This window comes from Chlamydotis macqueenii, chromosome 20 (assembly GCF_036417535.1).
Source record: "Chlamydotis macqueenii isolate bChlMac1 chromosome 20, bChlMac1.mat, whole genome shotgun sequence".
Taxonomy (NCBI): domain Eukaryota; kingdom Metazoa; phylum Chordata; class Aves; order Otidiformes; family Otididae; genus Chlamydotis; species Chlamydotis macqueenii.
In genome coordinates, this window is record NC_141575.1 from 4,480,362 (window position 1) to 4,507,114 (window position 26,753).

At 52.4% G+C, this 26,753-nt stretch overlaps 1 protein-coding gene across 3 annotated transcripts in view; it reads left to right on the forward strand.

The window, feature by feature from the left end:
- The window catches only part of VAV2 (vav guanine nucleotide exchange factor 2), a 136,919-nt gene extending 111,915 nt beyond the window's left edge, over positions 1–25,004 (forward strand). Inside the window, exons 7-28 of one of the 3 annotated variants that reach the window (XM_086763806.1) lie at positions 1,120–1,188; positions 1,784–1,884; positions 5,168–5,267; positions 6,453–6,548; positions 7,038–7,106; positions 9,772–9,858; positions 11,420–11,505; positions 11,761–11,893; positions 12,982–13,091; positions 13,587–13,688; positions 13,799–13,887; positions 14,576–14,592; positions 14,924–14,945; positions 16,144–16,271; positions 16,498–16,572; positions 17,145–17,197; positions 17,856–17,972; positions 18,075–18,162; positions 18,251–18,374; positions 19,293–19,379; positions 21,509–21,663; positions 22,296–25,004. In XM_086763806.1, coding sequence (XP_086619932.1) covers positions 1,120–1,188; positions 1,784–1,884; positions 5,168–5,267; positions 6,453–6,548; positions 7,038–7,106; positions 9,772–9,858; positions 11,420–11,505; positions 11,761–11,893; positions 12,982–13,091; positions 13,587–13,688; positions 13,799–13,887; positions 14,576–14,592; positions 14,924–14,945; positions 16,144–16,271; positions 16,498–16,572; positions 17,145–17,197; positions 17,856–17,972; positions 18,075–18,162; positions 18,251–18,374; positions 19,293–19,379; positions 21,509–21,663; positions 22,296–22,343 — 1,956 coding nt within the window. In that variant the 3' untranslated portion in view covers positions 22,344–25,004. Of the gene's footprint in view, positions 1–1,119; positions 1,189–1,783; positions 1,885–5,167; positions 5,268–6,452; positions 6,549–7,037; positions 7,107–9,771; positions 9,859–11,419; positions 11,506–11,760; positions 11,894–12,981; positions 13,092–13,586; positions 13,689–13,798; positions 13,888–14,575; positions 14,593–14,923; positions 14,946–16,143; positions 16,272–16,497; positions 16,573–17,144; positions 17,198–17,855; positions 17,973–18,074; positions 18,163–18,250; positions 18,375–19,292; positions 19,380–21,508; positions 21,664–22,295 lie in introns of those variants that run through there. The other 2 variants (XM_086763807.1, XM_086763808.1) reach the window with 2 other exon arrangements.
- Positions 25,005–26,753: the final 1,749 nt, after the last annotated feature.

A 26,753-nucleotide genomic window follows, 5' to 3' on the forward strand; every position in this document is an offset into this window, starting at 1 on the left:
TTCTGGGCATTTTGAAAAAGCACTGAAGCTGTGCTGACTTATCATTGAAACTAATTGGATTAAAAGTAACATTTTGCTGCTTGAATTTTCATGGGTTTTAATTGGTTTTGATAAATTATTGTGCCTTTCTTTAAAAAAAAAATAAAATAAATGAACACTTCAGCAAGATAGCGGAGTCGTGGCTACAGCTGGAGCCTGGAGCTGGTTTCTGCTCTGAGGAAAGCAGCAGGAAAGAAGAACAATAGTGAAAATCAAGCTGCCATTTCTATTCACTCTAGCGCTTTTGTTTCCCCCCCCCGCCCTCTTTTGCAATTATTTGCCTCTGTCTGCTAAAGTTCTCACAAAGAAGCTGTGAGGGAAACCGGCACGGTGGAATAACGTTTCCCATTTTCCATAAAAACATCCCAACGCACGTGTCATGGGTGTAAAGAGCCCTTGTTCCTTGGGAACAGCCACAGCCCTTCAGGTTCAGTCTAGAGGAAGAGTTAAATCATTGCTTTGATCGCCGTTAAAAAGGCTTGCGAAGGCTTAGTGGGTTCTGATGGCGCGTTATGGGTAGAAGGTCTTGTCTTTGGTGCATTGCTTCGGGGGTTCTCTTTGTAGTTACAAGTCATGTAGACGTTTGTATTAATATGTATTTGTTCAGAAAGGCATTTCCAATGTAATCACATCATCGGCGCTTTTTCAAGGGCAAATTTCGAGTGAGATAATCAAAGAGCTGAAACGATGCTTTGGAGCTCTTCCGAGCTGCAGCGAGGTGACAAAACTGCGTGAGGTTCAATCCCTCTCTCTGTAGATTTTGCAGGAGAGGGGTCTGCACCCACCCACGGGTGGGCGTCCTGCACCTCCCCACCCCTGGACGTGCCGCGGGGACCAAGGGGAGCTCGGGGGCTGATGCATCCACGGGGGTCCCTGGCTCCCACTTGGGTCCCTGGCACAGCCCGGTCTTTAGAGTTGTGTTATCATTCGTCTGCCTTTGCTTAAATTCCTTAAAATCTGCCTTCTCCCTGCCCAGGTAAACGCGACTGGTGAAGCAGGGAAAAATACCTCCCGTGCACGAAAACCCCCTTGCTCGCTCCTCTCCAGTGCTTAAATCTCTTTTTCATTTACCTCTTGCAGAACTATATGAACCCACTGCGGCTGGTACTGACTCCCCAAGACATGGAAGCTATTTTTATCAATTTGGAGGTAACGGCGTAGAAATTATGGCTCTTATTCTTTTCACGGCAGCTCAGCCACTTTCCTGCTGAAGAGAAGACTCGGCTTTCCCGTTAGATTTGTGCATTCAGCTGTAGAGGTTCAGTCCTCCGCGTGCTGCGGAGCTTGAAGGGATTTAGGAGATTCTTTAACACTCAATTTTAGACTTGGGGATTGTAGGAACTCTAGGTAAGAAAACAATTTTATACAGAGGATGTTCCAGGGCTGGGGCCATGTATTTTGGCTGTGCTTAGGGATGGTTTGGGCACGCCGCGATGGAGGGATTTATTTCTAGGCTGGCTTGCACGGCGTCTGGGTCAGAGCCTGTCCATCTCTTCCACTCTCTCCAGACCTGCAAAAGGAATTTTAATACAGGTGGAAATCCTGCGGCATTTATCAGTCTGGGCCATACAAGGCTGCTTCTCACTAGAGTGAGTTATTTTAAAAACAGCTAAAAAGAGGAGGGGGAAAAAAAAAAGGAAGAGAAAATGACTGCCTGATTAAGTAGTGAATGTGGATCTCTCCAGGCTCTGTTTGCCCACTTGCTTTGGATGTGTTTAAAGTATTGATTGTTTCTTCGTTTCAGGACCTAATTAAAGTGCACTCCAGTTTCCTGAGAGCCATTGATGTCTCTATGATGTCTGGAGGAAGCAGCCTGGCCAAAGTGTTTCTGGAATTCAAAGAGAGGTAAAGGAAGCCCGGTCTTTAGGCAGCTCTTTAACAGATTTGGGTTGGTATTTGCAGAGCCCATGTCAAAGTTTGGACAGAAATGCCTGCGGCAGCAGACCAGGTTTGTATCTTCCTGCTCTCACCACCAAAACATCACTCGGTGCCGACGCTTGAGCAGCCAAATCCAACCACGGCCATGCCAAGTGGCCCAGAGCAGAGACTGGGACATCTCCTCTCTGACCGACCTGGCTAAATCGGGATGGCTCCCGTGGACGCTTGCTCCTCTCAGCATCCCGTACGGGACCAGCTGTTTTGGAGGCTGAACACACAGTGTGTTAACAGGGGTGTATCAGAAGGGATAAAGATGGGAACGCTCCGATTGTGACAAGCCAGAATGGATGGAAACCTCACTCTTGCCTTCAGGGGTTTTGCCTGGTCTCCTGCGACCAGCAGCAGGGCTCTGAGGGGCGGTGACGTGGTGGGATGACTCCTTTGCAGGGGAGACCGCTCTGGTTAGATGAAAGGAATTGCTCACTCTAAAAACATTGCGTATTTGGCACTGCTGCTGTCATGCACCCGTTGCATGATGAATAAATGTAAAAGTTGCTTTCGCAAACATAATAGATTCTGTGTTTTGGCAGCTGCAAGCAGGAGTACCCCGGAACATAAAGATAAGGTTAATAAAAGCCTTTAATATCTTTAATACTAATCAAAGGTCTGATTCATTGTGGAATGATGCCAGGATGTTATTTCACTGTGATTAAACCAGTGTCTAGACACAGAAATGCCATTCAGAAGTCAATAACTCCATAAATACCATCTGCATTAATAATACACCATCAGGTCAGATATTCCATCATTCACGGCGCCTCATTTTAGAAAGGGAATGTTTTCTGGATTAAATTAAAAAAAAAAAAGTTTCCAAAGAAGAATGCAAATACTTTAAAAATACTCATAAAACTCACTTAGGTGGTTTTGATCTCCTAATTCCTGGCTGGGCTCCGTGCGTGCCGGTGCCGTCCCCGAGCCGCTGCCTGCGCTCGGGGCAGAGCTGTGCGCCTGGGGAGGAGGGAAGGGACGCGGGAGGAGTCGTGGAGGTGGACTGACAGCCTTGGAATAAATGTTTGCTGCTCTTAATTTGCTGCTGGGAGCTCAGCAGAGCACCGGTCGCTGATGGTTTAATGCAGAGGAGTGAACAAAGTGACCAAGTTCCTAAGGGAATTTGCAAGCAGCTTTTTGAAGGACCTGAAAGCTGTCCTGAGAGGCGAATGAAGGAGCCGGATCGATGGCTGCAAGGTCGCGACAGCAGCTCCAAAGCTGCGTTCAGCCCATGGGGGTCTCGGGCAGCTCAGCATCGTGGGAAACTGCTGCTTGAGGGGATTTTGGTTTGGAGGAGACCCCAAAGCCAGGTTCTTGAGGATGAAGAGTTTGGAACAACCTGACCTAAATAGGCAGGCTCCTTTCCTACATCAGAAAAAGTGATGATATTGCATTTTAAAAGGGAATGTGGACCTCCAGAGTCCCCACTGGTCCCTCTGTATAAGACCTTTCTCCATCAAATGCATCTGTAACAAATAGCTCTCGCTTCCCCACGCATCCTCAGAGTCGTCCCAGCAAAATGATGTATTGCTCGTCCATTTTGCAGATTTTTTTTTTTTTTTTTTTTTTTCCTTGGAAGGAAAGAGTTTGCAAATCTCTTTCTCTGAAAACTGGAGTTTGAATTTACGCTCCTGAAGCCTCTTTGAAACTCTCCAGGTGCTGGCGAGGTAGATACTATTGTGCCTGTTCGGAAGTTGTCAAGGAGAAAAGGCAGAAGAATAATCTGCGTTGGCTGCTGCTTCGCCGGGGACCGCGGCTGCCATAAATCTTCCTCTTCAGTTCCCCGCTGGGGTCTGGGAGTCCCGCGTTTACGGAGCGACACCGGGTCAGGTGCTCCCAGATCATCTCCATCGAGAGACGAGTCCCCGAAATAATGGATGGGTTGCAGCGTGCGATGGAATACGTGTCTTATCAGCAGCCGCACAGTTAACGGCAAGGAAGGGGGGAACGCCCAGACCTGTCGCGCAGGATTAATGAGGGAAGTGGAGGAAAAAAAGGGGAACCACAGCAAAACGGCTCTGTTTGTGTCAGGTGTTTAAATGTATAGCCCAGGCTGTCTGTACTTCACTGTGTTTCCAAAGACTGTGACAACCTTTTTTCCCCAAATTACCTGGTCTCTTGATCTTTTACGTTCCCGTGGCCCATCCTGCAAGGAGCAATGAGCTTTCCAAAATGTGTCACATTATCACCCATGTCCATTTTGGGCACTTCTCAAGAATCAAAGAGTTTCTTGCCTTCTTTCTTAGCTGGTGAAATATCCAGAAACCTGCAGAGAGGGGCACACATCAGCCCGTGGCGGTGGCAATCATTTTTTGGGCTGTGAGCAGCTGTGACTTGGGAAAAGAAGGCTTTTTGGGAGATGAATACCTGGGCTTGAGCGAGCTGCATGCAGAAATGCTTGCAGGAAAGAGATTTTTGTTGTCGTTTGGTGCTGAAGCACATCCCTGCTCTGCCTTCACAAGCCCTGGTGTGAGCGTGGCACAGCCGGAAGACCGGCGCGTGGTCACTGGAGTGGCACGGTGTCTGTTGAGACGTCAAAGGGGTTATGGCGATGGTGTGGTCCTGAGAAAAAGCCGACTCACAGCTGAGGAGCTGCAGGGTTGGACTGCAGAGGTTCAACGCCTGCCTCCTCCTCACGTTTTAGTTTATCTGCAGTCCCTCACTGGGCTCGGAGCTGCTCACGAGGAGAGGCGAACGCCGGCGGTGACCGGCAGCCTGGGCAGGGATGGGGTCCTAGCTCTTCATCGTTCCTTTTTGTATTTGGGCTGTCATACTTGGAGTGCGTGTACCTCTTGTAGAACCACTTTGTAACCTGCTCTAGGAAAACTCTTCTGGTGTGAAACTGATTTTCCCTTTATTATCCGTTTATTATCGGTCTTGGGGAGTGGTGGTTAAATATATTACACTGGGGAGGGGAGGGATGAACCCTCGTACCTCCGAAAATGGGCTCCTCTGGCCACTCGGCCCCTTCTGCTCATTGTGAGCTGAATCAGCCTCTCGGGCTCCAGCTCTGGAAACTTCACAAGATGTAAATGTTAAAAAGCCACGCTGTAAAAGAGTGTTAATACTTTTCTAAGCAGTTATATGGGGGAATAGCTGTTTGCCTTGTCCGTTCGCTGTATAGAAGTATATATATCGTTTATAACAGGTTATAACTGCCAGCGAGTGTTTCTGATTAAATTTGTGATTTCCCCCTCTCCAGGCTGCTGATTTACGGCAAGTACTGCAGCCACATGGAGTACGCCCAGAACACGCTCAACCACCTTCTCGCCAACCGGGAGGACGTCAGGCAGAAGGTGGAGGTGAGTGGGTAGGGGGGCATGGGGGGGCCGAGCGCTGCCCACCTGCCCTTGTTGCGGGTTTTTGGGAAGGATTTGCTGAGAGCGTATTGGAAATGCCTTGGTTAGCAAGAGAGGGGAGGGATGCGGAGGTGAGTCTGAGCAAAATTGGGTGTTATTTTGTCCCAATCCCCTGCTTGCCGCTTCATCTCCCGGCCAGACACACTCTCTGTCCTTCCTCCCCCCGGTTTATCCAAGTTAAAACAAACTGGGTGACTTTATTAGAGTGGGGACTGGCTGTGGACAAGTTCCTCTGTGCACGGTGCAGGGAGAGCCAAAGGCGCTGAGCATCCCTGAGCCGGGAGCCGCGTGGCTCTCCAGGGTCACTGCCAGCACCGGGGCAGGCAGAGGCGAATCCAAGTCCTTCCCCAGCGTGAAGGCTTCGTGTAAATCGGGGCTGATCCAGATATTAAGTAAATCAAAGGAGCCCCAGAAGGGATGCATTGTTTGAGCTGCTGTTTTTACCCAGCTTTGGTTCCTGCTTTGGTCTTGATGCTAATCGGAATTTGCTGGGCTGTCTCTACGCATTACCTCGTTTTATGCAACCACTCTTTGATTTTCCCTGCAAAAGCAGCAGGGATAAAACCGCATTTAATAATTTTTGAAAACACGTTATCTGGATCCTGCATCGAGCCAGCGGCTGTAGCACCCGGTTGCTCCCGTGCTTTTCCTTTCTCTCCCTCCCTCGTGGCGGCTCGTGGCGGGGCACGCGGGGGTCTTCTCCAGCACGGCAAGGTCATGGGTCTAAGTGGGCCCGGGCGAAGGTAACGGTCACAAAACTTCTTGCGATCGCATTTGCCCATTGACTTAACGCTCGTCAGCGGAGCTGCGGCGGCTGCCTGCCTGCTTGCTCCCAGCCCCTCGCAAATAAAACGCGGTGGTTCAAACCGTCGAGGAGGCGAGTTACACTGACGTGTTTCATTTGACATTTCCCGAGGTCTGCGAGCGTTCGTGTGCCCCCCTAACAAGCAGTATCTCATTAAGATGGAGAAGCTCAGTTGCAGGAGAATGTCTGTATTTCAGGGTCCAGCCCTTGTGTTTTATTCCTTGATGAGCAGGACAGTCGCAGGACATTTGAGGCTTTTTCTGTGAGGCAACTGTTGTTTTTCCTCCTCCGCTTCACCGCTGATGTGTTGATTTCTTCAATAGGAATGCACGCTGAAGGTTCAGGAGGGGAAGTTTAAATTGCAAGATCTGCTGGTGGTTCCAATGCAAAGAGTTTTGAAATATCATCTCCTGTTAAAAGTAAGTGTTTCAGCCCTTCTCTCCAGCTGCCATCCTTGCTGTAGCATCTTCCGACTTTTACAGAGTGAATCATTGCCAAACGCAGAGTGAGAGGTTTTGGTTATTTTTTTTTTCCTCCCTTCAAATGAAATAATTACTGGAGCCACTTAACACGACATAATATTTGTGCCGTCTCTTAAAGTACGGTGACCTAGGGTAATTCTGCACTTGTTAGCCACAAGAGGCAGTTAATGAATATAAAATAAGCTTGCATATAATCTGATTATGTGTGAAATTCCTCCCGTCAACTCCACGTAACAGATCTCTCGAGCACCAGCCGCTTGGCGTGTTCCCCATCCTCCGTCCGCAGCCGCCCGCCCGGCGTCCCCGCCACCGCCCTGGCAGCAGGCAGCCGTCGCCCGCGGGCCGTAGCCTGCAGGATGCGGGCAGATTTCTTAGCACACCCAAACTCTTTATTTATTTATTTTTTAATTTATTTTTGTGTTTCAGGAGCTGCTGAGCCATTCATCAGACCGACCAGAGAAGCAACAGCTGAAGGAGGCTCTGGAGGCGATGCAGGTACGGGAGGGCGAGAGCAGCGGCGGGGCTGCGAGAGGCGGAGCAGAGCATGGGACCCCTCTGCTTCTGTAAAACAAAAACTTGGATGGAAAACCCATCCAACAGCCCGAGGGAAGGCAGCATCTCCTTTTTTTTCCTGCGTGTGTATTGATTGCCACGTGATGCAATTGCTTCGCAGCTGATCTGTAGTCATCACCGTTCTCTTCCTCCTTAAGCAGCTGGGGAAGCTGGTATTTGTTGACAAGTTATGACTTTTCGCTAATTGCTATTGTGTGTAAAGAGGCCGTGCCAGATTCGGCTCTTGTTTTTGCTAGGAGGGATCTGGAGGGAGTCCAGGCGTATCGGCACGCCGGGGAGTAGTGCAGACATGGGAGCCCGTGTCTGCGCAGAGCGTTCTCTGCGCGCTCTCATCCAGGCACTGGCTGGGAATCCTTTTATCCAAGTATTTTTTTTTTTATTAAGGGGAAAATGTTCTTTCTGCAAATGAAGACTTCTGGTGTCAAAATTTTGCTTTGTTTAGAGTTTCTTTTTCAGCTTTCAGCTGAAACCCCCGGATCTCAGGAAAACAGTCAGCAACAAAAAAGTAAAATCATCCAAATGTTTTCTGACTTGGATGCATTCTCCCCCACACACTCACGCAGCGGGATCATCGTCAGCAGAATCTGGCAGGAGGACGATGATTAACCCCAGGTTTTCTCTCTGGGGAGCGTTGCGGGATTCATCCCTGGGCTCGCTCCCGTGCTCTCAGGTCACTTTGTTTTCTGCCTCCGAGCCGCAGCTTTTGTAATGACGCTGCGTTTCCCAGCGCTTACATAAGTGGAGTGACCTTTTCAGCCCTTATCCCTGCAAGCCCGGGAATCCAGAGCCGCTATGTAGGTCGCTTTAAAGTTAAGGGTGTTTGAAGGACGTCGCATCCGCCGCCCGCTGCTGCTCAACGCGTGGCCGTGGCCTCAGACGAACACAAAACCTGGTCACAGTCGTGGAACCCTGCTTATGGACTCATAATATAGCACCAACCGATACCACTGCTAATAAATAAATGTGTATGTGCTCCGGCTCCGCTGCAGACTCAGCACTTTTTGCAAAAAGCTGCCAATAGCCGTCAGCGAGGTTTCTCCGTTCCGTTGCCCCACGGCCAGGAGAGCACGGGCGCAGCTCAGACCACGCTGGGCTCGGTGGGAGCGTAGGAAGCTGTGCGGTTTGGTATTAATCGATCTGTAAACCAAGGCTTAACTTACAAGTAACGTTTTTCCATCGCGATTCCAGCCTTTCTGTCTGCTGTGTCGGTGGGTGGCAGGCGTTGCTGCCGTCTGGGGCGAGCGCCGTGTGGGGAGGTGAATATCTACAGCCCCAGCTCCGTCTCCCAAAGGGACTCACCTCCCTTTTGTTTTGTGTAGGTAGCTGTTTGCACAAAGCAGGGGCAGGATTTGCACCAAAAAAATTGCACGTGCGTGGAGGTACGTGGTGCAGGATGTGACCTGAGGGTGCAGAACCGAGCCCCAGGTGGTGGTAGGGGCAAAGTAAATTCCCAGTTAAATCTCACAGCCCCAGTTTGCGCCGTGCTGTCGCTGTTTCAAGTCACGGTCGATCCTGGAATTGGGTTTCCTTTAGCAGAGGAGATGGCCTGTTCAGCAGGAGGGAGCAAAAGCTCAGGCGTGGTGGAGGATGTCACTTCATACGGCTTTTGGTTTTGTCGTTCTTCATAAGCATCCCTGCCACCGGTGGGGTGGTTTGTGATGTTATAAGTATTGTCACATAGATTTATGATTAACATCTGTGATTAACCCTTCTTATGTTGGGAAGCTGAGGAAGGTCTGACCCGGAGGGGATGTCTTAAAAAATCTGGCGTTCAGGTTTAATCCGAGTTGACAAGAGCTGCTGTTGAGGACAAGGAGGCAGGGAGGGGATAAGAAGCAAACAGACGCAGAAAATACACTGCAAAGCGTGTAAGAAGTTATTTTAGTGGAAGAGGTAGGGTTCCTTCTCTTTGATGGCTCAAAATTTGGAATTTTTTAGGGCAGAACAATCTCCGTCAGCTGTCTTGTCATTTTACAGCACAGCGTGGTGGGAAATGCCTGTTGGAGATGGGATGCTCTCGCGGGGCGTCCCCTGGGAGGACGGAGCACGGGCATCCAGGCGCTTGCGCCAGCTCGGGTGCGACCCGCAGCACCCAGGGAGGTCAGCTGGAAGCAAGCAGGGCAGAGCCGGGTCAAATGCTGTTCACGGCTAACGTGCAGCCGGGTGTCTGAAGCGGTTATCCTACAGATGTGGATGTTTTGACAGCAGAGACCGTCTCGTAGCTTTTGTGTCCCGGGGGGATGAGGGGAGGTATGGTTATGAAAGCTGGGAGGGAAGGATGCTGCCGGGGCAGGGGATGCCTGGCTGCCTTCCCCGGGCTCTCACCAGGTAAAAGCCAGGCGCTGGGTTTGTAGTGCTGCACTGGATTCATGCATTGCCCTCTTCTGGGAAATGATAAAAATTGCAACATCTGCCTGGTTCAGCACAAAAAAACTCACGGTGTCCTGGGCTGCTGCTTGAATCCTGCTCCGAGTCCTGAGAGCAGAGGGGAGCGCGGCTTCGGGGAGGCGGGGTCGTGTGTTTTCTGCTTTGGCAAGGTGCTCGTTTCATCTGGAAAACAAAAATCAATATTCACTTTTCTTTTAAGGACCTGGCCATGTACATAAATGAAGTAAAGAGGGACAAAGAGACTTTAAAGAAAATAAGTGAATTTCAGAGCTCTATAGAGAATCTGGTAAGTTGGAAAATCCTCTCACTCACTTGAATTTTTTTGTTATTAACATATTACTGCTGAATCTGATGTGCTGCCCAAGGAAGACCCGTGTATGCTCAGGCACTCCCTGGTCACTGGCCGGTTCTGCTGGTGCTCCAGAAGTGGTTGCTGCATTACAAAACCCATTTGGCTGTGGTGGAGGCTGGCTTTTGTTGGTGGTGTTACACTGGCGTTGTTTCTCCAGCTTTTTCTCATGTTATTAGTGTAGGGAGTCCCAAGAATTCCCCAAATTTGCTGTTTAATTTCCTGTCTGCTATTTAAAGTGGGTTTTCTTTTGCTGTTAAGAAGACAGAGAGGTTAACTGAATATTCCTGCACTTGGAAGTGTCCCAAGCCCCGTTTGGAGGAGAAGGGTGCATGTAATAGGCACCTCATCCCCAAAATCTCAACCAGATATTTTAAGAAGAATCTCATCCTCCAATCTCCAGAGGTACCAAACACTTGGTCCCATTACTGTGCGTCGCTCTGTGTAACCCGTCACTCACTTTAGCCCCAAAGAAGCCCATTAATTTAATATTCAGTGGCAGAACTTCAAGCTAACGAGCTTTTTTCCCCATGTTTGCTGGGAGAGGCGGGGGGGGAGGGCTGGTTGGCTGCGGGCGCAGCTGCTCTGCCGTCATGCTTTACGCCGGGGTAATGCAATTTGGGGGCTGACACCTGAGGTGCTTCAAAAGGGCTGATGGAGGGATGTGCGGGGGCTGCCCACCCTGAGGGCTTCTTGGAGGGGTGCTGGGCTGGGGGGTTTTGAGCTGTGACTTCATTTGAAAACAATGAACTTCTAATTGGTGGTTATTTAACAGACGGAGACAAAATCCTTAATTTTCAAGAGAAACCTGCAAAAATTCTCCAGTGGGACGTGGGCCGTTGCGGCTCACAGGTTTTGATTGAAGCCATCACGATAATCCCGATCTGTGCGAACAATCAGACGTCATGCTCCGTAAAAACGGGAATGTAAATGGGGGCACGAAGCAGCCGCTTCTCCTCCTGGCAGCAGCCAGAGAGCGAGCTGGACACGCGGGAGACGGGCTGTTAGCACAGCAGTCGCTCCTCTCTGCAGATCCATCCCACGCACGTTCTGCTCCGCGTTTCCTTTCCTTGCACGGGGCGGGACGTTGCGGAGCGGTTGGTGTTGTGTATACAGAGCCCGCATGGCACGGCAGTGAGATAACTGCAGACTGTACACACAGCTGTGTGAAATGTTTATTTTTTTGACCAGGGGTGATGCTTCACAATATTTATTTTTTTTTCCCTGTAAGAGCTACGCAAGGGGGTTGATTCCTGCGGCTCAGCAGCTGTGCTGCGCCAAGCGATGTTTGCAGGGGCTTTTGAGATGAAAGGCAGAGTGCCCAAACCCTTGGGTTGGGTTCCAGCCTCCCCAAAGTCTCCACTCTTGGTTCAGGATGGGAACCAAACTGCAGTAGCCTCGGGTCTGGTTTTGTAGCAACCCCTGGAAAACAGCTTTTTTAGTGGGATTTTGCTTTCTGGATCTCGAACCTTGCTCAGCCCTGCTTTGCTTTCTGCAGCAAGTGAAGCTGGAGGAGTTCGGGAGGCCGAAGATCGACGGCGAGCTGAAGGTCCGCTCCATAGTCAACCACACCAAGCAGGACAGGTGAGTGAGCAACGGCGCTCAGAATTTTTCCCAAACTAAACGCGCTTTTGGCGATTCGCGTTGTGCCCATTTATTCTGTGATTGCCTAGACTTCAGCTGACAGAAATCACCATCAATGTGAAATTATATCCCAGTTAGAGCATGGAGCTGCGCTGGCTGGGAAGCTCCGCCGAGCTTCCCAAACACCTCCCCTTGAATGGAGACCTTAATGAGATGTTTGACTGGGTTGCTTGTTTATTTGCTTGCTTTGGGCAGGTATTTATTTTTGTTTGATAAAGTGGTGATCGTCTGCAAAAGGAAAGGATACAATTATGAGCTGAAAGAAATTATTGAGCTGCTCTTCCACAAGATGACTGACGACCCTATGAATAACAAGGACATTAAGAAGGTAGGTGGACCGGGGATTAGCTCTGCATTTTGGAGCTGTTTGGGCCAGTCCTTGGGTAGAACGTTCCCATTAGCCTTCCAAAATAGAAACAGAGCTTGCAAAAAGCTGGAAAATAAATGCTCAGTTTTCAGGGCAGCCTTACAAAGAGCTGGGAAATGTTTATTTAATGTGGGGCTGGGCTTGATCCTTGACCTCCATCCTTACAAAACAGCCCTGAAGAAGCTGGAATGACTGAAGTTAGGAGAGAGGAAGCTGCTCCCTGCTTTCTGGCCCTCCGGCAGCGAGGGATCGGCAGCGAGCAACCATCAGACGGGGCGGAGAGGAGGGCGGGAGGGAAGGTCCGTCCGGATGCTCTCGCTCCCACAAGTTGCGGGGTGGTGGAGCCTGGAAAGGCAGCATGAGCGTTGCCGGCCAGCCTGCCAAAATCAGCACTGGAGGCACTGTTGCCACTGCGGGAGCGTCATTTTGTCGGTAGTTTGGGGCTTAGTCTGCAGCCATGGAGGAAAACCTCCCAGCTCTCGGGTTAGTAGAGACCCGTTAGCTTAATCCAGATGGGATGTGTGATGTTTGGGTAAGAACAGCCAATTTTGCCACTTGGGTGCTGAAGAAAAGCTACTAGCTTTGTGTTTTAATGAAATATATTTCCACTTTGCTCTCCCATGCTTTCTAGTCTCATGGAAAAATGGTAAGCAAAGCACACAATTTTCTCTCATGTTTTTCTGTGTGGTAATGAGGAAGGCAGAGCATATGTGCAGCGGGCAGGTCAGATGTTCCTCCTGGGCTGTCGGGGAGAGAGATAATGGCTGGGGAGGATCCACTGGAGCAGAAAAATTTGGGTTCTCTCATCTGCCACCATAAAGTCTGATTTGGCCCTGGTGCATGGTGCCAAGCTGATGTGATGTCTTAGAGAAACACGGAGCAGCTCTTCCTCCTTCGCTGCCGTTACCTTTGCGAAGGTTCAGCCGCCCTTCAGAAGGGGCCGGCGCTGGGAGCAGTTATTAAGATGCCCGAATAAAAGTGCAGCGTGTTTTGCTGCTCAGGCGCTGGGAGCCCAGCTGTCCAACGAGCTCTCTCCTTTTCTCTTGCAGTGGTCGTACGGCTTCTACCTAATTCACCTGCAGGGGAAGCAGGGCTTCCAGTTCTTCTGCAAGACGGAGGAGATGAAGAGGAAGTGGATGGAGCAGTTCGAAATGGCAATGTGAGCACGAGCGGTCGCCAAGCACGGGGTGGGGACAATGTATTGGACCAGGAGGTCTCTGGAGACCAGCTCCAATATAGCAAAGCCTGTGATGGAGAAGCTCGCATGGGCTTACTGGATGGGCCCCTGTGCAAAGGGGAGCATGAAATCCTCTCCCGTGAGCATCTGCACCACAGCACGGGTGCGTGAAGCACCGAGCCGGGGCTGGAGGAAGACCTTGCAGGAGAAGGGCTGCTGCTGTGGGGAGCTGAACCTGGTCAGAGCAGGGCTTGGCCCCATTATTGATTGACTTGGGCAAGGGCCAAATCCATGAATGTTGTCCCTGGGGACGGTGATGGGCAAAATCCTCCCCGAGTCTGCTTTTGCACTTGATTTCTTATCTGTCCGCGTGGTTTCCAAACTTTGACTGAAATGCAAACAGCAGCTGCCGTGACAGGCCACGAGCGCAGCGTGGCCGTAGGGGTGGGTTGATAACCCCCCGGTCCTTTCCCTTAGGTCCAACATAAAGCCAGAGAAAGCCAATGCAAATCACCATAACTTCCAGATGTACACCTTTGAAAAGACAACCAACTGCAAAGCCTGCAGGATGTTCCTGAGGTGAGCAACACCCTTCCAGCTTTTCTGCTTCTGCATTGAAACACAGAAAGAAAATCTCAAAGCTGAGGCTGAATTAGGACTTTCTGACTTTTTTTTTTTTTTTTGCACAGAGGAACCTTCTACCAGGGCTATCTTTGCCCTAAGTGTGGAGCCGGTGCTCATAAGGAGTGCTTGGAGATCATTCCTCCCTGCAAGATGGGTGAGTTATTTCACATCGCTAGCAGCTGAGTGGGAGTGATCTGAGAGATTCCCTCTGTAAAGCACCGATGTTAATGCATAGCAAGATCTGAGTACGCTCCCACCCGCCTCCCAGGGCTGCTGTTCACAACGGCTGGTGGTTTAAAAACCAGAGGATCGCAGCAGCTCTGTGCTAGGTGGGATGCACGCAGCCCTCGTGCTGGGAGAGCATTTAATTGAGCTGATGAATTCTTCATCAGATGATGTTAGTTAGTGAAAGAAGGAAGGTCTGGGCCAGGAATCACATTTCTGGTGAGGAGAGACCTCATCTCTGGATCCTGAATGCCCTACAGTGCTGCAAAAATCTGTGTCCTGGGTCTAAATTGGGCAAAGCTGTGACTCGCCCCTGCTCACCTGGGTCAGAGCCCTGGCCCTACTCAGTGCAGGTGACTGTCACGGCATGGGCTTGGGGAGCTGGGGGAGGAAGAAACAAAAGTGCAGAACTTTGTGCAAGTGAGAAAATGTCTTTGTCTGGCTCTGGTCTCCCCTCGGGTCTTGCCCACCCAGGGCAGTGATGATTCGAGTGACCTCAGCCTCCGTCAAGTTCAGGCACTGACGCCTCTTTATTGATACATATGGAGTCAAGAGAAGCAGAAAATTGAGTTTGTTGCCTGTTAAATTAACCACTTATTTCAACATTTCTTCTGCAGGTTCTTCAGCAGACCAGGTACGTTGTCTGATGGCTCTTTTCCTGCATCCACCTCTGCCTTGGGCAGAGCCTGTATCCTTGCCTGGTCCGGGTGCAGGCAGCTTGTGGGAAGAGCCAGCACCGGCCTTGGGGGTTCCCGAGTAACCTGGGGGGTAGGACTGGAGACTGATGGCCTCTCCTCCAGCCTAAAACTGGCCCAGTCTGGGTGGCACTGTGGCCCTGGGGCAAGCACTGGGTCCCAGCAAGGTTTCAGGAGGGGGTTTCTTGTCCCAGTGACACCAGGCAGGTGCTTGTGGAGGAAACCCAGACCACCACGTCCTCATGGAGACTTTTCCCTCTCTTTTTGCAGGATTCCCTGAGCGCTGGACCTGGTAAGGGCATGGCTGTATTGCAAGAGGGCAAGTAGAGACAGAGACAGCATCTTGATGGTGGCTGCAGGCATCCCTAACACTGAGCATGTGGGAGGCAGAAGCTCCTTCCGAAACCAGAAAGGAGCGTTGGTAGCTGCAGAAGGGTCCTGTGCCACCCTCACAGCAAGTGATGGGTGCCCAGGTCTCTCCCACCCCTGCTCCCCAAAGCAGCAGGTTGGGTCTCCTGCGAGAAGACCTGGCTCGTCCCTGGGCTTAGCCCTCGCCCGCTGCAGCCATCAGCAGCATGTCGTTTCCTTTTGGTTTCTTTTGGAAGTTTCCTTGTGCCAATCATCCTTCAAAGCAGACCAAACGTGTCCTGGCAGGGAGGCTTGTTGGTGACGGGGAGCATCTTCCTGCAGGCACCTGTCTGATGTGCAGCTCCAGGCTCTGATGGGGCCATTAGTCACGATGGTTGCCATATTATTTTTTTATTTTCCTTTGCTTAAAACCAGCCTAGACAGAGTGCTGGGCCTGCCCTGCCTGTGCTCTGGCTCGAAGGAGAAGGAACAATTTGTTTTTTGTGCTTTTTCTGTTTTTTAAGCCAAGCCTGGCAAAAAGAAACCTGAATCAAACTGGTGATTAAAGAAAGAAAGTACAGAGTGCTCTCGCTGGGCAGGGAGAGGCAGAGGTGGGAAGGCATTTTGAAGATAAACACTGTGGTTTCAGTGCAGCTGGGGAAGCTTATTTAATGTGCAGTTGTTGGCGAGACAACTGGACTTTGACTGCGAGCTGCAAGGGCGTTTGGGTCGCGGGTCCAGCTGAAATTCAGTGGAAGCCGAGTGTTCGCTGCTCCCTTTGGCAATCGCGGGCGTCGCCGCTCAACCCGGCGGGGTTTGGCGCTGGCCGGGCATCGCCTAGCGAGAGCCGGTCTGCCACGGCGAAGTTCAAGTCCAGGTCCAGGGCTGGGAGGCAGAGCTTTGGCTTGGCTCGGTCCTTCACGGGTTTATTTTTGCTCAGTGAACTCAGCCATCCGTGTAACTGCAGGAGCCAAGACCGTTCTCTGCAGACACTCTTCCCTTTTTGCTTTCGTGCTTTCTGCCCCCAAATCCTGCCTGCGGGTGCTGTCAGATTTGTAGTTCACAGGCTTCAGGGCGGGTGTTGTTGTTTTACTTCTTGTTAACAGGGTCTAGGTGATGAAACTGGTTTGCATCTGTTCCAGGTCCTAAAATGGTGGCGGTTCAGAATTACCACGGAAACCCAGCCCCTCCCGGGAAACCGGTGCTGACGTTTCAAATTGGGGATGTGATCGAGCTGCTGAGGGGGGACCCCGACTCGCCGTGGTGGGAGGTGAGAGCGATTCCCCTCGGGAAATTCCCGGAAAGTTTTAAACCAGTGACTTCTGCATCATCTCTTTTATTTGTGGGCTTTCTTGGAGCTGGGGGTCCGGATCTGGGGGGGTCTGCAAGGTGGTTTGGAGCCCGGGAGCTGCAGTGGGGACCACCTCTGTCCCTGCAGAGCAAAAACATTGCTCCCCTGTGCGCGTCCCAGGCTGACAGCCGGCTTGGCTTTGCAGGGCCGGTTGCTGCAGACGAAGAAGTCGGGTTATTTTCCCAGCTCGTCGGTAAAGCCCTGCCCCGTTGATGCAAGGGTAAGTGCCAAAAAGGAGATTGGAGTGGGCGTTGGGGGCTGTCATGGGAGGTGGTGCTTTGGCAATGCGTGCTGCTCTTCCCAGCCTTTTCCTTGAGACCTTCCAGTAATTCCCTGGACCTTGAATGAGGCCTTTTACAGTGGCCGAATTAGCGAGGAAGTGGGTCCGTCATCCCGTGGTCGGGTTGATCTCAGCCCTGTTCCCAAGGTTGGGGTTGGCCTGACCAGGTCCAGACCCCATTCCTGCTCTGCCAGGCTGACTCAGGAGCAGAGCACTTGAGATCAGTCACAGTACAGAAAAACTGCACTTCTGGGTTTTTTTTTACTTTGTTTTGTAATGCTGCCAGCTGCTTCCCAATTAAAAAACGCTTAGGTAAATGAAGAAGTGCAGCACGCTCATCACAGCTGGGAGGCTGAGAGAGAAGTGCTCAGCTACAACACTGCCCTCCGCCGCCGGTAATTCCGAAACGGCTTGGCAGACGAAAACCCTCCCGTGGAGAGGAGCATCTCGCCCGTGATCTATGGCCTGGTGAGACGCTGGCTCCGCAGTAATCAGCAATGCTCTCTTTGCAGCCTCCCAACAGCCGGCCGCCCTCGCGGGAGATAGACTACACGGCGTACCCGTGGTGAGTCCTGGGCAACGTGCCGGACGCTGGCCATGAAGATATATCGACCTTGCCTTTTAATTGTTACTTTGTCAGGAATCCGCTCTAATAAGGAATTATGAATGCGGGTTAGCAATGCTTTGCATCCTGCCTCCCCCTGGCCATGGAGCCACAGCGTTGACTCTTGGGTTGGAGGCAAATGCTGGTTTCTCTTCCCATTTTACATGTTTTCTGCACCCAGAAAACCATTTTGGGAGGAAAGAAGCAATTCCTGCCTTGGCAGGAGGGGTTGCACTTGGCTTGCCTCCTGCTCCTTCCTTCCAGCTCCAGCCAGGTTTGCAAATTCATGAGTCTGAATTGTCCCCACTCCCCAGCTCTTGCTGAAGCCTCATTTACCTGGGGATCCATTCCCAATTAGTGGGATTTCCTAGGTGTAAGATGCTCCAAAGGGAAGAGGTTGTGCTCTGCATCGCTCATCCTCTCCGTTCAGTGGAGCTTCTTGGGTGTCTCTGGGCGCTTCCCTTTCTGCTCATGAAGTTTTGGATGAGACCCGTTTCTCTGCTTGCCCAACCTTCATGCTTAAAAAAAAAGATCTATCTTTTTGTCTAAAACATGTCTATTTTAAAGATATGCCTCAATTTTTAGTTAGTTAATTTAATCAGTTAACCACCGGGCTCAGGTTTGCAGGGAACATGGAGCGGCAGCAGACAGACAACCTGCTCAAGTCCCACGTCAGCGGCACCTACCTGATCCGGGAGCGGCCGGCCGAGGCCGAGCGCTTTGCCATCAGTATTAAGTGAGTAATACTTAATTCAGTAATTTAGTATTACTCACACGCGGAAGGCGAAACGGGGCTGGAGCACGCGGTTTTCTTGAGTGCCTTTGCTGCCGTTTGCAGGTTCAACGAGGAGGTGAAGCACATCAAGGTGGTGGAGAAGGACAACTGGATTCACATCACGGAAGCCAAGAAGTTTGAAAGCTTGCTGGTAGGTTTTTGTAGCCCCTTTGCGTGTGCAGAAGGATGCTCACACAGAGGACGGCGGAGACAGCCGGGTGCCTCTCCGTCCTCCCCAGGAGCTGGTCGAGTACTACCAGAGCCACTCGCTGAAGGAGAGCTTCAAGCAGCTGGACACAACGCTGAAATACCCCTATAAATCTCGGGAGCGCTCTACCTCCAGGACCTTCACCCGCTCTCCAGGTAAAACCCAGCTCAGCCACACGTGTGGACACCATTAAACTTGTGATGGGAAATCTCAGCCTTTCAGGAAGGCGTAGGAGCATCGTCTGGACGGAGAGATTTACAGCTTTGCTGTAGGGCTTGAGCCCCCCCATTTGCAAACAAGTCTCCTGCTGGGCTGGTGGCATTTTGAAGATGGGTTTTGCAGGAGGTGGTGGGAACCGCAGGCTCACAGGGAAAGCTTTTACTGGGGGAGGCTGGTTTCCCTCCTGCGGTTTTGCATCCCATGCTCGGAGGTGGTTTGCCACCCCCTGGTCCTGCCGGGAGAGGAGCTGCAGGGGTAGCGAGCGGAGATGCGATGCTCTGTTAGTGGGATGTGTCCTGGAGTAGCTGCCCACGCGAGTGTTTGTGAGTGTGTTTTAATGGATCCAGTTCCAGAATCACTTGTGAGGGTTTGAATCCCAGTGGGGCTCCTTTAATGGAGATGGTGGGAGAAATGGTAAGTCTGTGCCCAAAATTAAAAAAAAAAACAAAAAAAAAAAAAAATCAAAACAAATGGAAAGAAAAATGTACGTTAGTGCAAAATGCTTCATTTTGTCTAAAAGCCTGAGTGCAGCAATAACTACTTTGTGGGGGAAAATGAATTTTTAAAACACTTTTTTCATGGTATATTTTAAAAAGAATACCAAAGCAAGACAGTTTTAAGAAGTTTTTGCATAAAATGCAATCCTAGGATGACTTTTGAGCCCCCACACTGGCAGTGGGGCTGCGACCAGACCCACCACTGGCTCTCCCAGCTCCAAGCCCCTGCGCAAGACCTTCTGCATGCTTTGCCCTGTATTGCTCCGTCGCCTTTTAAAGCACTGTGCATTATATTTTTTTAATTTCCTTTTTAATGCGTGTTTTGCCTCTTTCTGTTTCTCTCTAACCTCTTTGCAGCCTCCTGCGCTTCCTACAACTTTTCTTTTCTCAGTCCTCAGGGCCTCAACTTTTCTTCTCAGAGCTCCTCCAGTCCCTTCTGGTCAGGTACCAGTGCCTCTCCCCGCCGGAGAGACCGCCCGCCTTCCCCAGGCTGCAGCATCCCCAGCTTGAAAGCCATCGCCAGTGGGATCTGCTGGGGGGACCTGCGGGGTCCCCACTGTCCCTCCATCACCAGTTCAGGGGGTCCCCAGTGCTGCCCTGGGGCAGAGCCTGGAAATAAGTTAATTAAGCAAGGCTTGGCTGGAAGCAAAACACACTCCACCGTCTCCCCAAAATCAAGGCAGGGAGGAGATGGAGTTGTCACTGATTTGAGGAAGGGGCTAAAATTAAGGAAAAAGTGAATCTAGCGCATTGGGATCTCATGATGTACTTCAAGCTCGACCTGCTTATCCCGTGTGTTTCACCGAACAAGCACTGGCATCACACCGTCTTCCAGACCATTTCTCCTCGCTGTACGAGGAGAACATCTCCACGTCCGGCAGTTTTTGAGCTCTGGTGTCAGAGGCTGCTCAGGAGCCCCTTGCTGAGGAGGCCGGGGGGGGACCTGCGCTGCCAGATCTGTTTTGGAGCTTGGACTCCCTGCGGAGAGGGCGGTGATGCTCTGGCCTTTGAACCCCATTGGTGAAATGCTTTTCAGGCTGGTGTCTTCCTCCCTGTTTGGCAGGGATCAGAGCAAAATTGTGCCAGTTCATTTCTTCCCATCTAAGCTTATACCGTTCAGTATTTTCTTTACGCTGGACAGGGGAAATCATTGGCAGAGCCACGTGTGCCTTCCTTGGTGCCGTGTTTGGGAAGAACATTTAAATTTTCAAGGTATTAGAACATAATTCTGGGAATTTGGGATCCTTTAACTGCATAGTATTGGAGAAAGTAATTTGTGCAGCAATGGGCTCTGAGCACGCTCCTGATGAAAGACTTGAAAGCTGCCGTGATTCTCGCTCCGTTCTCCTGCTTGGCGAGGGTGGACGAGCCCTCCAGTGATTGCACATTGTGTCTGGACCATCTTCATCGCCATCCTCATCTCTTTCCATCTCGAGAGCTGAAAACCTGGGCAAAGCTTTTCCTCACACTCAGTTCAACCTTGGTTTGCAAACTTTTAAAATTGAAATGAATCATCAAAACTCCTGGGGCAAAAAGGGCAGCTTCACCGAAACACGATGTCCTTTCAGGGTGGGGATTTTAATTTTCTTCCTTTTATTTTTCTTCTTCTTTTTTGCAAACTTCAGAGAAGGTGCTTTTTATTTTTTCTTTCTCTGCCCATCCCATCCATCCCACCGTTACTCTCCAGCCCTCCCTGCCTCCTGCCCAGACACTGGGGCAGTAAAACTGAGCGCTGCCCCTGCCTTTCCCCCCTTGTGCCTTCCCCGAGCATCCCCTGCCTGAAGCGATGGAGATCCGTGGTGCTGGGGCCGTGCCGGTGCTGGTGGAGGCTGGGTCCCGGGACATCCTGTGGGGCCATGCTTCTTGTCACAAGCTGGTGGTCGGCATTAGGGTTTGCAGGGTGGTTTTGCACATTTTGATCTGTCATGGGACGGAGTTTGCAAGGGCCCTGGCTACTCCCTGCCAGGGACAGGAGCAGGGAGGATACCAGGTTTGCAGCTTCTTCCTCCTCATGGCAGAACATACAGGTGTTCCTCAGCATCTCTAGGAGAATCCAATCCAAATAACTTTATTTTTTAAGTAGTTTAAATACAAGTTGATTGGTAAAATCTTTTTGACAGGGTGGTCCCATCAGGTGCTGGGAGCTGTGCAGCAGCCAGACCTGGTGTTGATGGTGGGTCAGGTTTTTTCCATTGTTTCGTTGTTAATGACTATGTATTCCCATAAAATCTTTTCTTTCACCGCCTTTTCACAGGAGTGCCCCTCACTCCAGCAATCCCCACAAAGCCCCTCCCAGACCCTCCTGGTCAGCAGAGGGGCTTCCCAAGCCCACAGAGCTGTTTAAAGCCCAGCAAGAATCCAGTTTACCCCCCCAACTGCCCTAGTCTATGCAAGGCTGAGCAATTTGGACGAGGCCAGCCCCAATATCCAAGCTGATCCAGGCCATGGCGTTGCAATGGGAGCCAGTGCCATGGTGGAAAACCCAGGTTGAACCTCACCAAGCTTTCTCCAGGCTTCGGCCGCTCCTGCGCAGTGGGGCAGCTCCCGATTCCCTCTGCTTTGTCCTCTCGCAGTGTTCACCCCACGGGTCATAGGGACGGCGGTGGCACGATACAACTTTGCAGCGCGGGACATGCGGGAGCTCTCGCTGCGAGAAGGCGACGTGGTGAAGATCTACAGCAGGATCGGTGGGGACCAGGGATGGTGGAAGGGGGAAACCAACGGAAGAGTGAGTGCATCCAGATAACGTCCCATCCCATTTCTGCAGCGCGGTCCTCCCTGCTCTCAATCTGCCCAGCCAGAGCTCAGCCTGCGGTCAAGACACGCGGGGCAGGCGACACGTCCCACTCCCTCTTGCTCTTTTCCATCTCGTGGGTGGGATTCTTCTCACGAGTGCAACTGCTGTGTCACCACAGTGACGTGCGACGCCCAGTGCGTGCAGGCAGATGGGAGCACGGGGTGGGCAGGCAGGCACGCTGGCTTGGGCCGTGTTCGGATCTGCCCTTCCTTAAATGTGCACGTGAGGAATTTATGCAGGGTGGCTCTGCAGGTGAAGGGCTCAGCATCACAGGGAAAAGCAGCAGGCTGGTGGCTTGGCCTGGTGTCCCACAGAGTTTGTAGCGCTGGGGACAGGTTCTTCATGCCCTGATGTCTTTTACATTGCGTCCAAGGCAATGTATGCTTGCTAGCTCCGTCCCAAATTAGGGTAATGGTGGCACCACCATCACCACTGTGCATCAGGATGCGGGTGCATCCAGCACCGTGCAAATGGCTCACCGGGAACAGCGCGTGGTGGCGGGGGAACAGTCCCAGGGATGGGACAGGAGGTCCCTTCAGCTCACCTCTCCACTCCCCTGACAGGTTGGCTGGTTTCCCTCGACGTATGTGGAAGAGGAGGGGGTGCAATGACTGCAGGGATGTCTGCTGGAATGTCGTCGAGCGCCCAGAGCGAGCCGCTGCAGACCGTGCGCACTCGTCCCGACGCCTGTGGCTCCCCGTGAGTCGCGGCCGGACGCCTCCCAGGACTGCTCTTCGCAGACTTTCTAGCAATCCGTTCCTCTGTACAGTGTGTGTGTGCGTGCGCGTCAGGGCCGCCGCCGGCCTCGCTCCTGTTACGTGTGTAGAAGATTGATGGTCTGTGGGATAACGTTCGTGCAGCAGCTGCAGAAGAGTCCCGGGAAAGCCGCGCTCCACGGCATGGACAGAGCTGAGAGACGCTGTGCAGTGCTCACAGAAGGATGGGGTCCAAACCTCTTTTACTAAAGGTGTTTTCAAAGCCACCCTGGTGATGGTGGTGGGAGGGTGAGGCTGAAGGTTTGCACCTGGGTTGGGGGCTGGCTGTGCCAGGGTGAGAATTTGGGAGTTTCTAAGGAGAGGGAGCGACTCAGCCTCAAGGAGAGGATGTGGACCCCCTGCCACGCTGCTTGGGTGGGCTCCCCGGGTTGGGATTTCGGCAGTCTCCCCGGCAGCCATGTGGCAGCACTGCGCTGGGGTGAGGGGACAGAGCGGGGACACCTGGCCTGGGAGGAGGAAACTGCTGTTGCTCATCTCTGAAGGATGCCAGCTGTGACACCAAGAGCACATTTTGACCATCAGATGTAGGCTGGAAGTGGACCTCCAGGGCAGACGAGGGGAAAGAGCTGCTTTAGCGTCCCGAGCCCATTTTCTTTACAACCACCTTCAGTCCCACCAGCCTTGCTGCAGGCGGAGGGGGCAGCCCGGGGTCCCACTGGTGAGCAGGAGGTCTTGGCGCGTTGCAGGACTGGAAACTTTGCCACAGAAGGGTTTTGGAGGACACCACGGCACCAGGTACACACAGAGAAGTGGACGGGAGCGTGCATCCGTGGGTCTGGCCTGCCTTTGCTCCCAGCTTGGTCCTGCTGCGGGCAGGACGCCCCTGAGCCAGGCTGAGTTTTCTTGCAGCTGTGACAGGTGAACCCCCCTGAGCAAGGGCTACGGTATCAACTCCTGATTTATTTTGCTAAGTTGTGAAAAGCATCTCTTCTTCCCCAGCTGAGTGCACTTTTGGGGGCTGTGAGCGTTGCCCCCTCTCCTGAGGGGCTGTTACCGCTGCTGCTGTCGAGTAAAGGTCCGTCTGTCTTGGCATCGCCGCTGTGTCCGCGGCACCGTCTGACCGAGTCTGCTCTTTTCAAAGAGCAGTCCCGTGGTTGGTAGGCAGAGCTACTGGGTGGAAATCCAGGCCATCATCTTCTGCCGGGCGCCAGCTTTGCTCTCCACCTCCGGAATTCCTTCCAGGCGTGTATACGAACAAATATGTGTGTGGATGCGTGATGGGGAACGTCTTTCCTCTATCCAGTGCCAGATCCCAAGGAGATGCCCTCAAGCTTCTCTGAATCAGTAGCATTTTGAGCTGGTGCCTCCATGCCCTGACGTTCCCCTGGGGCTGGCGGTGATCCGACCGTGGGGCACGCGGGCTCTTGGCATCGCGCTGGCGCAGGTCAGGGAGACGCTGGCGTTGGGTGGGTGAGTGCTGCTTGGGATGTTAGATGGGAGTGTTTGGAGCTCCCGAGGAAGAGGGAAGGGTTAACTTGGAAGTGAAATGTTGGTCAGTGACAAGCCCAGAGCTGCCCGCTTGGCTGCCCGTTGCTCTTGGAGCTCAGTGCCGTGGGGGGAGTGGGGTGGGTGCCCAGCGAGGGGCGTGCTCCGCGAGGTGACGGGGACTCGGGGCTCTCCCAAGGTACTGTTTGGTGCTAACCTCTCCCAGCCAGCCCCTGGGTGCTCGGCGCAGGGTCCGCTCAGAGGGTCCCGTTTGCCGGAGGAGCCGTAAGGGCAGCCTTGGGGGCTGCGCTCCTCCTGCGCGCAGCGCGGGGGCCGATTCCTGTGGCCGCAGAGCTGAGGGCGTGTTTGGGGGGGGCGAGACGCACGCACACACCCGAGACAAGCTCGTGTTATGCCTCGGACCCCAAAGCCTTACGCGGCCCTCCTGTTTGACACGGCTGATGGCATAAGGCGGCGAGGGCATCCCGGCTGCAGGAGCACGGGGACCGTGGCACCGTCGCTCCCTTACGCCCCAAAGGGACCCCCGGCCTCCGCCGCCGCCCGCGCTCCCCTCCAGCCCTGCCAAATCCCCCTTCTCCCCGGAGAGCTCTCCCTCTCGTGTTTACTGTTGTAAGAAACTTGTTAAAAAGATTGTTTTGTTTGTAAGTAATTATTCAGCCATTTGCCACAATATATATCTGTGAATAAGAAGGGAAATGTTTTTTTATGACGGCGAGAAAATTGTATATATATTTTAGTTCATCGCAGATCCTCCAAAATTACGATGGGATATGTTGGAAAATAATATGTAAATTCCTTGGGTTTTTCCTTTGCACTGCACTAACTGGGGTAGGGTGGAGGGGGTTTGAAGATGAAAACTGTTTGTTTATGGATTAGTTTGTAGCTGGGAATTTGGAAATCATTTGGAATAGCTTGTAATGCTGGAATAGAAACTTTAGCTGCTACTTAGAAACCCTTTTGCATGTGGTTTTTCCAGACCTTTTTAAGTTACAATACATCAAAGTAAATTCCACAAGGAAAAAATAAAAAAAAGTGTAATTTTGCTGATAAGATTTTTTTTTTTTTTTTTCCCAGTCATGGTTTTTGCTGTGCCGGAGGGCTGGGGCTTGTGTCAGGTTTCTTGTCGCCAAAGCCCCCTCGGCTGCGCTGGGGCCGGAGAGGTGGCTTGGCCAGTCCGAGGGAGACGCGGGACGGATCCTTTCCCATTGCTGCCGTGCGCCCTAAGAGTCCGTACCCCTCCCAAACCTCAGAGGGAATCCTTCCCGCGGTGCCAGGCTCTTTGCAGTGAGTTCCTTCTCCTTGTTCCGGGAGCAGCTGCCTCCCGTGCAGTTGTCCCGCGCTCCTGGGGCTCCTCTCCCTGCCCCAGCTGAACCGCTGCCGGCTGGGAGCAGCGTGATTTTCCATGGTTTTTAGTCACTCCCGCATATCATATTCCAGAATCCCCCTCGGCCCTGCGTGCAGCAGTGTTTTCCAGAGCGATAAATAAATTGTACAGGTGCTTCTGAAATACCTGGGGTGTTGCTGGAGGTTTCGCCTCAGAGCACAGGGATGCAAGATGCCCCTGTGAGCTGCCGTGTCATTTAATTAATTATACCAATTTTTTTTTTTTCTGCTCTTGGAGTCCCCAGTGCTTTCTCCTCGCTTCGGCTTTCACAGGGTGAGCGGAAAGGGGCTGTAGCAAGGAGCTGAGGCGTTTCACTTGGAGAATGTGAGCCGGGCGCTGACTTTTGGGTGCTGATTTGGAAAGATGCTGCTCGGCCGGGTATTTAGTGTTGGCCAAGGTGGGGACCCCTGCCTGGGATAAATCCTTTGTCTGTCGTTGCTGTTCAGTCCCAGGGAAGCTCTCCAGCGTGCACCATGTATGAAATAGCAGTTTTTGGTACCTGGGTGCTCTCCTGCCAGCGATGAGCATCCACCCAGCCCTGCGTGGGTCGGGCATTGCCGTCAGATGCCGGCGGCACAGCGGCGCTGCAACAATGCAGCGTTAGAGCCTGGAACCAAACTGATGGCTGCGAGAGCAGGTAAAGGCAAAAATCTGTATCTGGACAAGGTGGTGGCTCTGGGGACGTCCTGGCCAGGCCAGGGGCTGGCTCCTCGGGTGGGTGGCTGGAGCCTCGGCCGGGTGGGTGCCTCCACAGCCGGCTTCGTTCAGCGCCACGGCCAAACCCCCCGGGGCTTGCACTGATGCGAGGGCTGACGCCTCGGGGATAAACAGGGCATTGATTTGCGGTGCCCAGCCGTGGCCAGGTGCTGTAACTGGACCAGGAGCAGCATTCCCAGGGGGAATAACAGGAAAATAAATCTCCAGCCACGGCCAGCACAGCTGGCTCCAGCCCTGCACGGACCCTGGCTTGTCCTGGGAGGGGGGATGCACCAGACACAGGTTTTCTTTCTTTCTCATTATTTTTTCCCCAGCAAGAGCAGCTGCTGACATAATCTCCTACATCAGCTGGGCTTGCCAGGGCTCTGCTCTGAGCAAACACGGTGCTGGGGGTTGGTCGCGTTTGCCGGCTGCCCTCTGCAAACAGCGGGTCCGCTCTGTGCCGCGGAGCGCGATGGCCACCCTGACCTGTCCCTGTGGCCGGGCCATGAGCACGCCCCATGGTCACGATGGCCTGTGGCCGGCCAGCCTGTGGCCACCTCCCTCTGCCACCTCAGCTGGTCCACGGCTGGGTGCAAGCTCCTGTGCCGCCCAGCTCGGTGGAGCCCAACACAAGCATCCAAACTGGTGTGCAGTCAGCATTGGGGAAACTGAGGCAGGGGGTTGCTGAGAGCAGAAAAGCTCTGCCCAGCAGGACG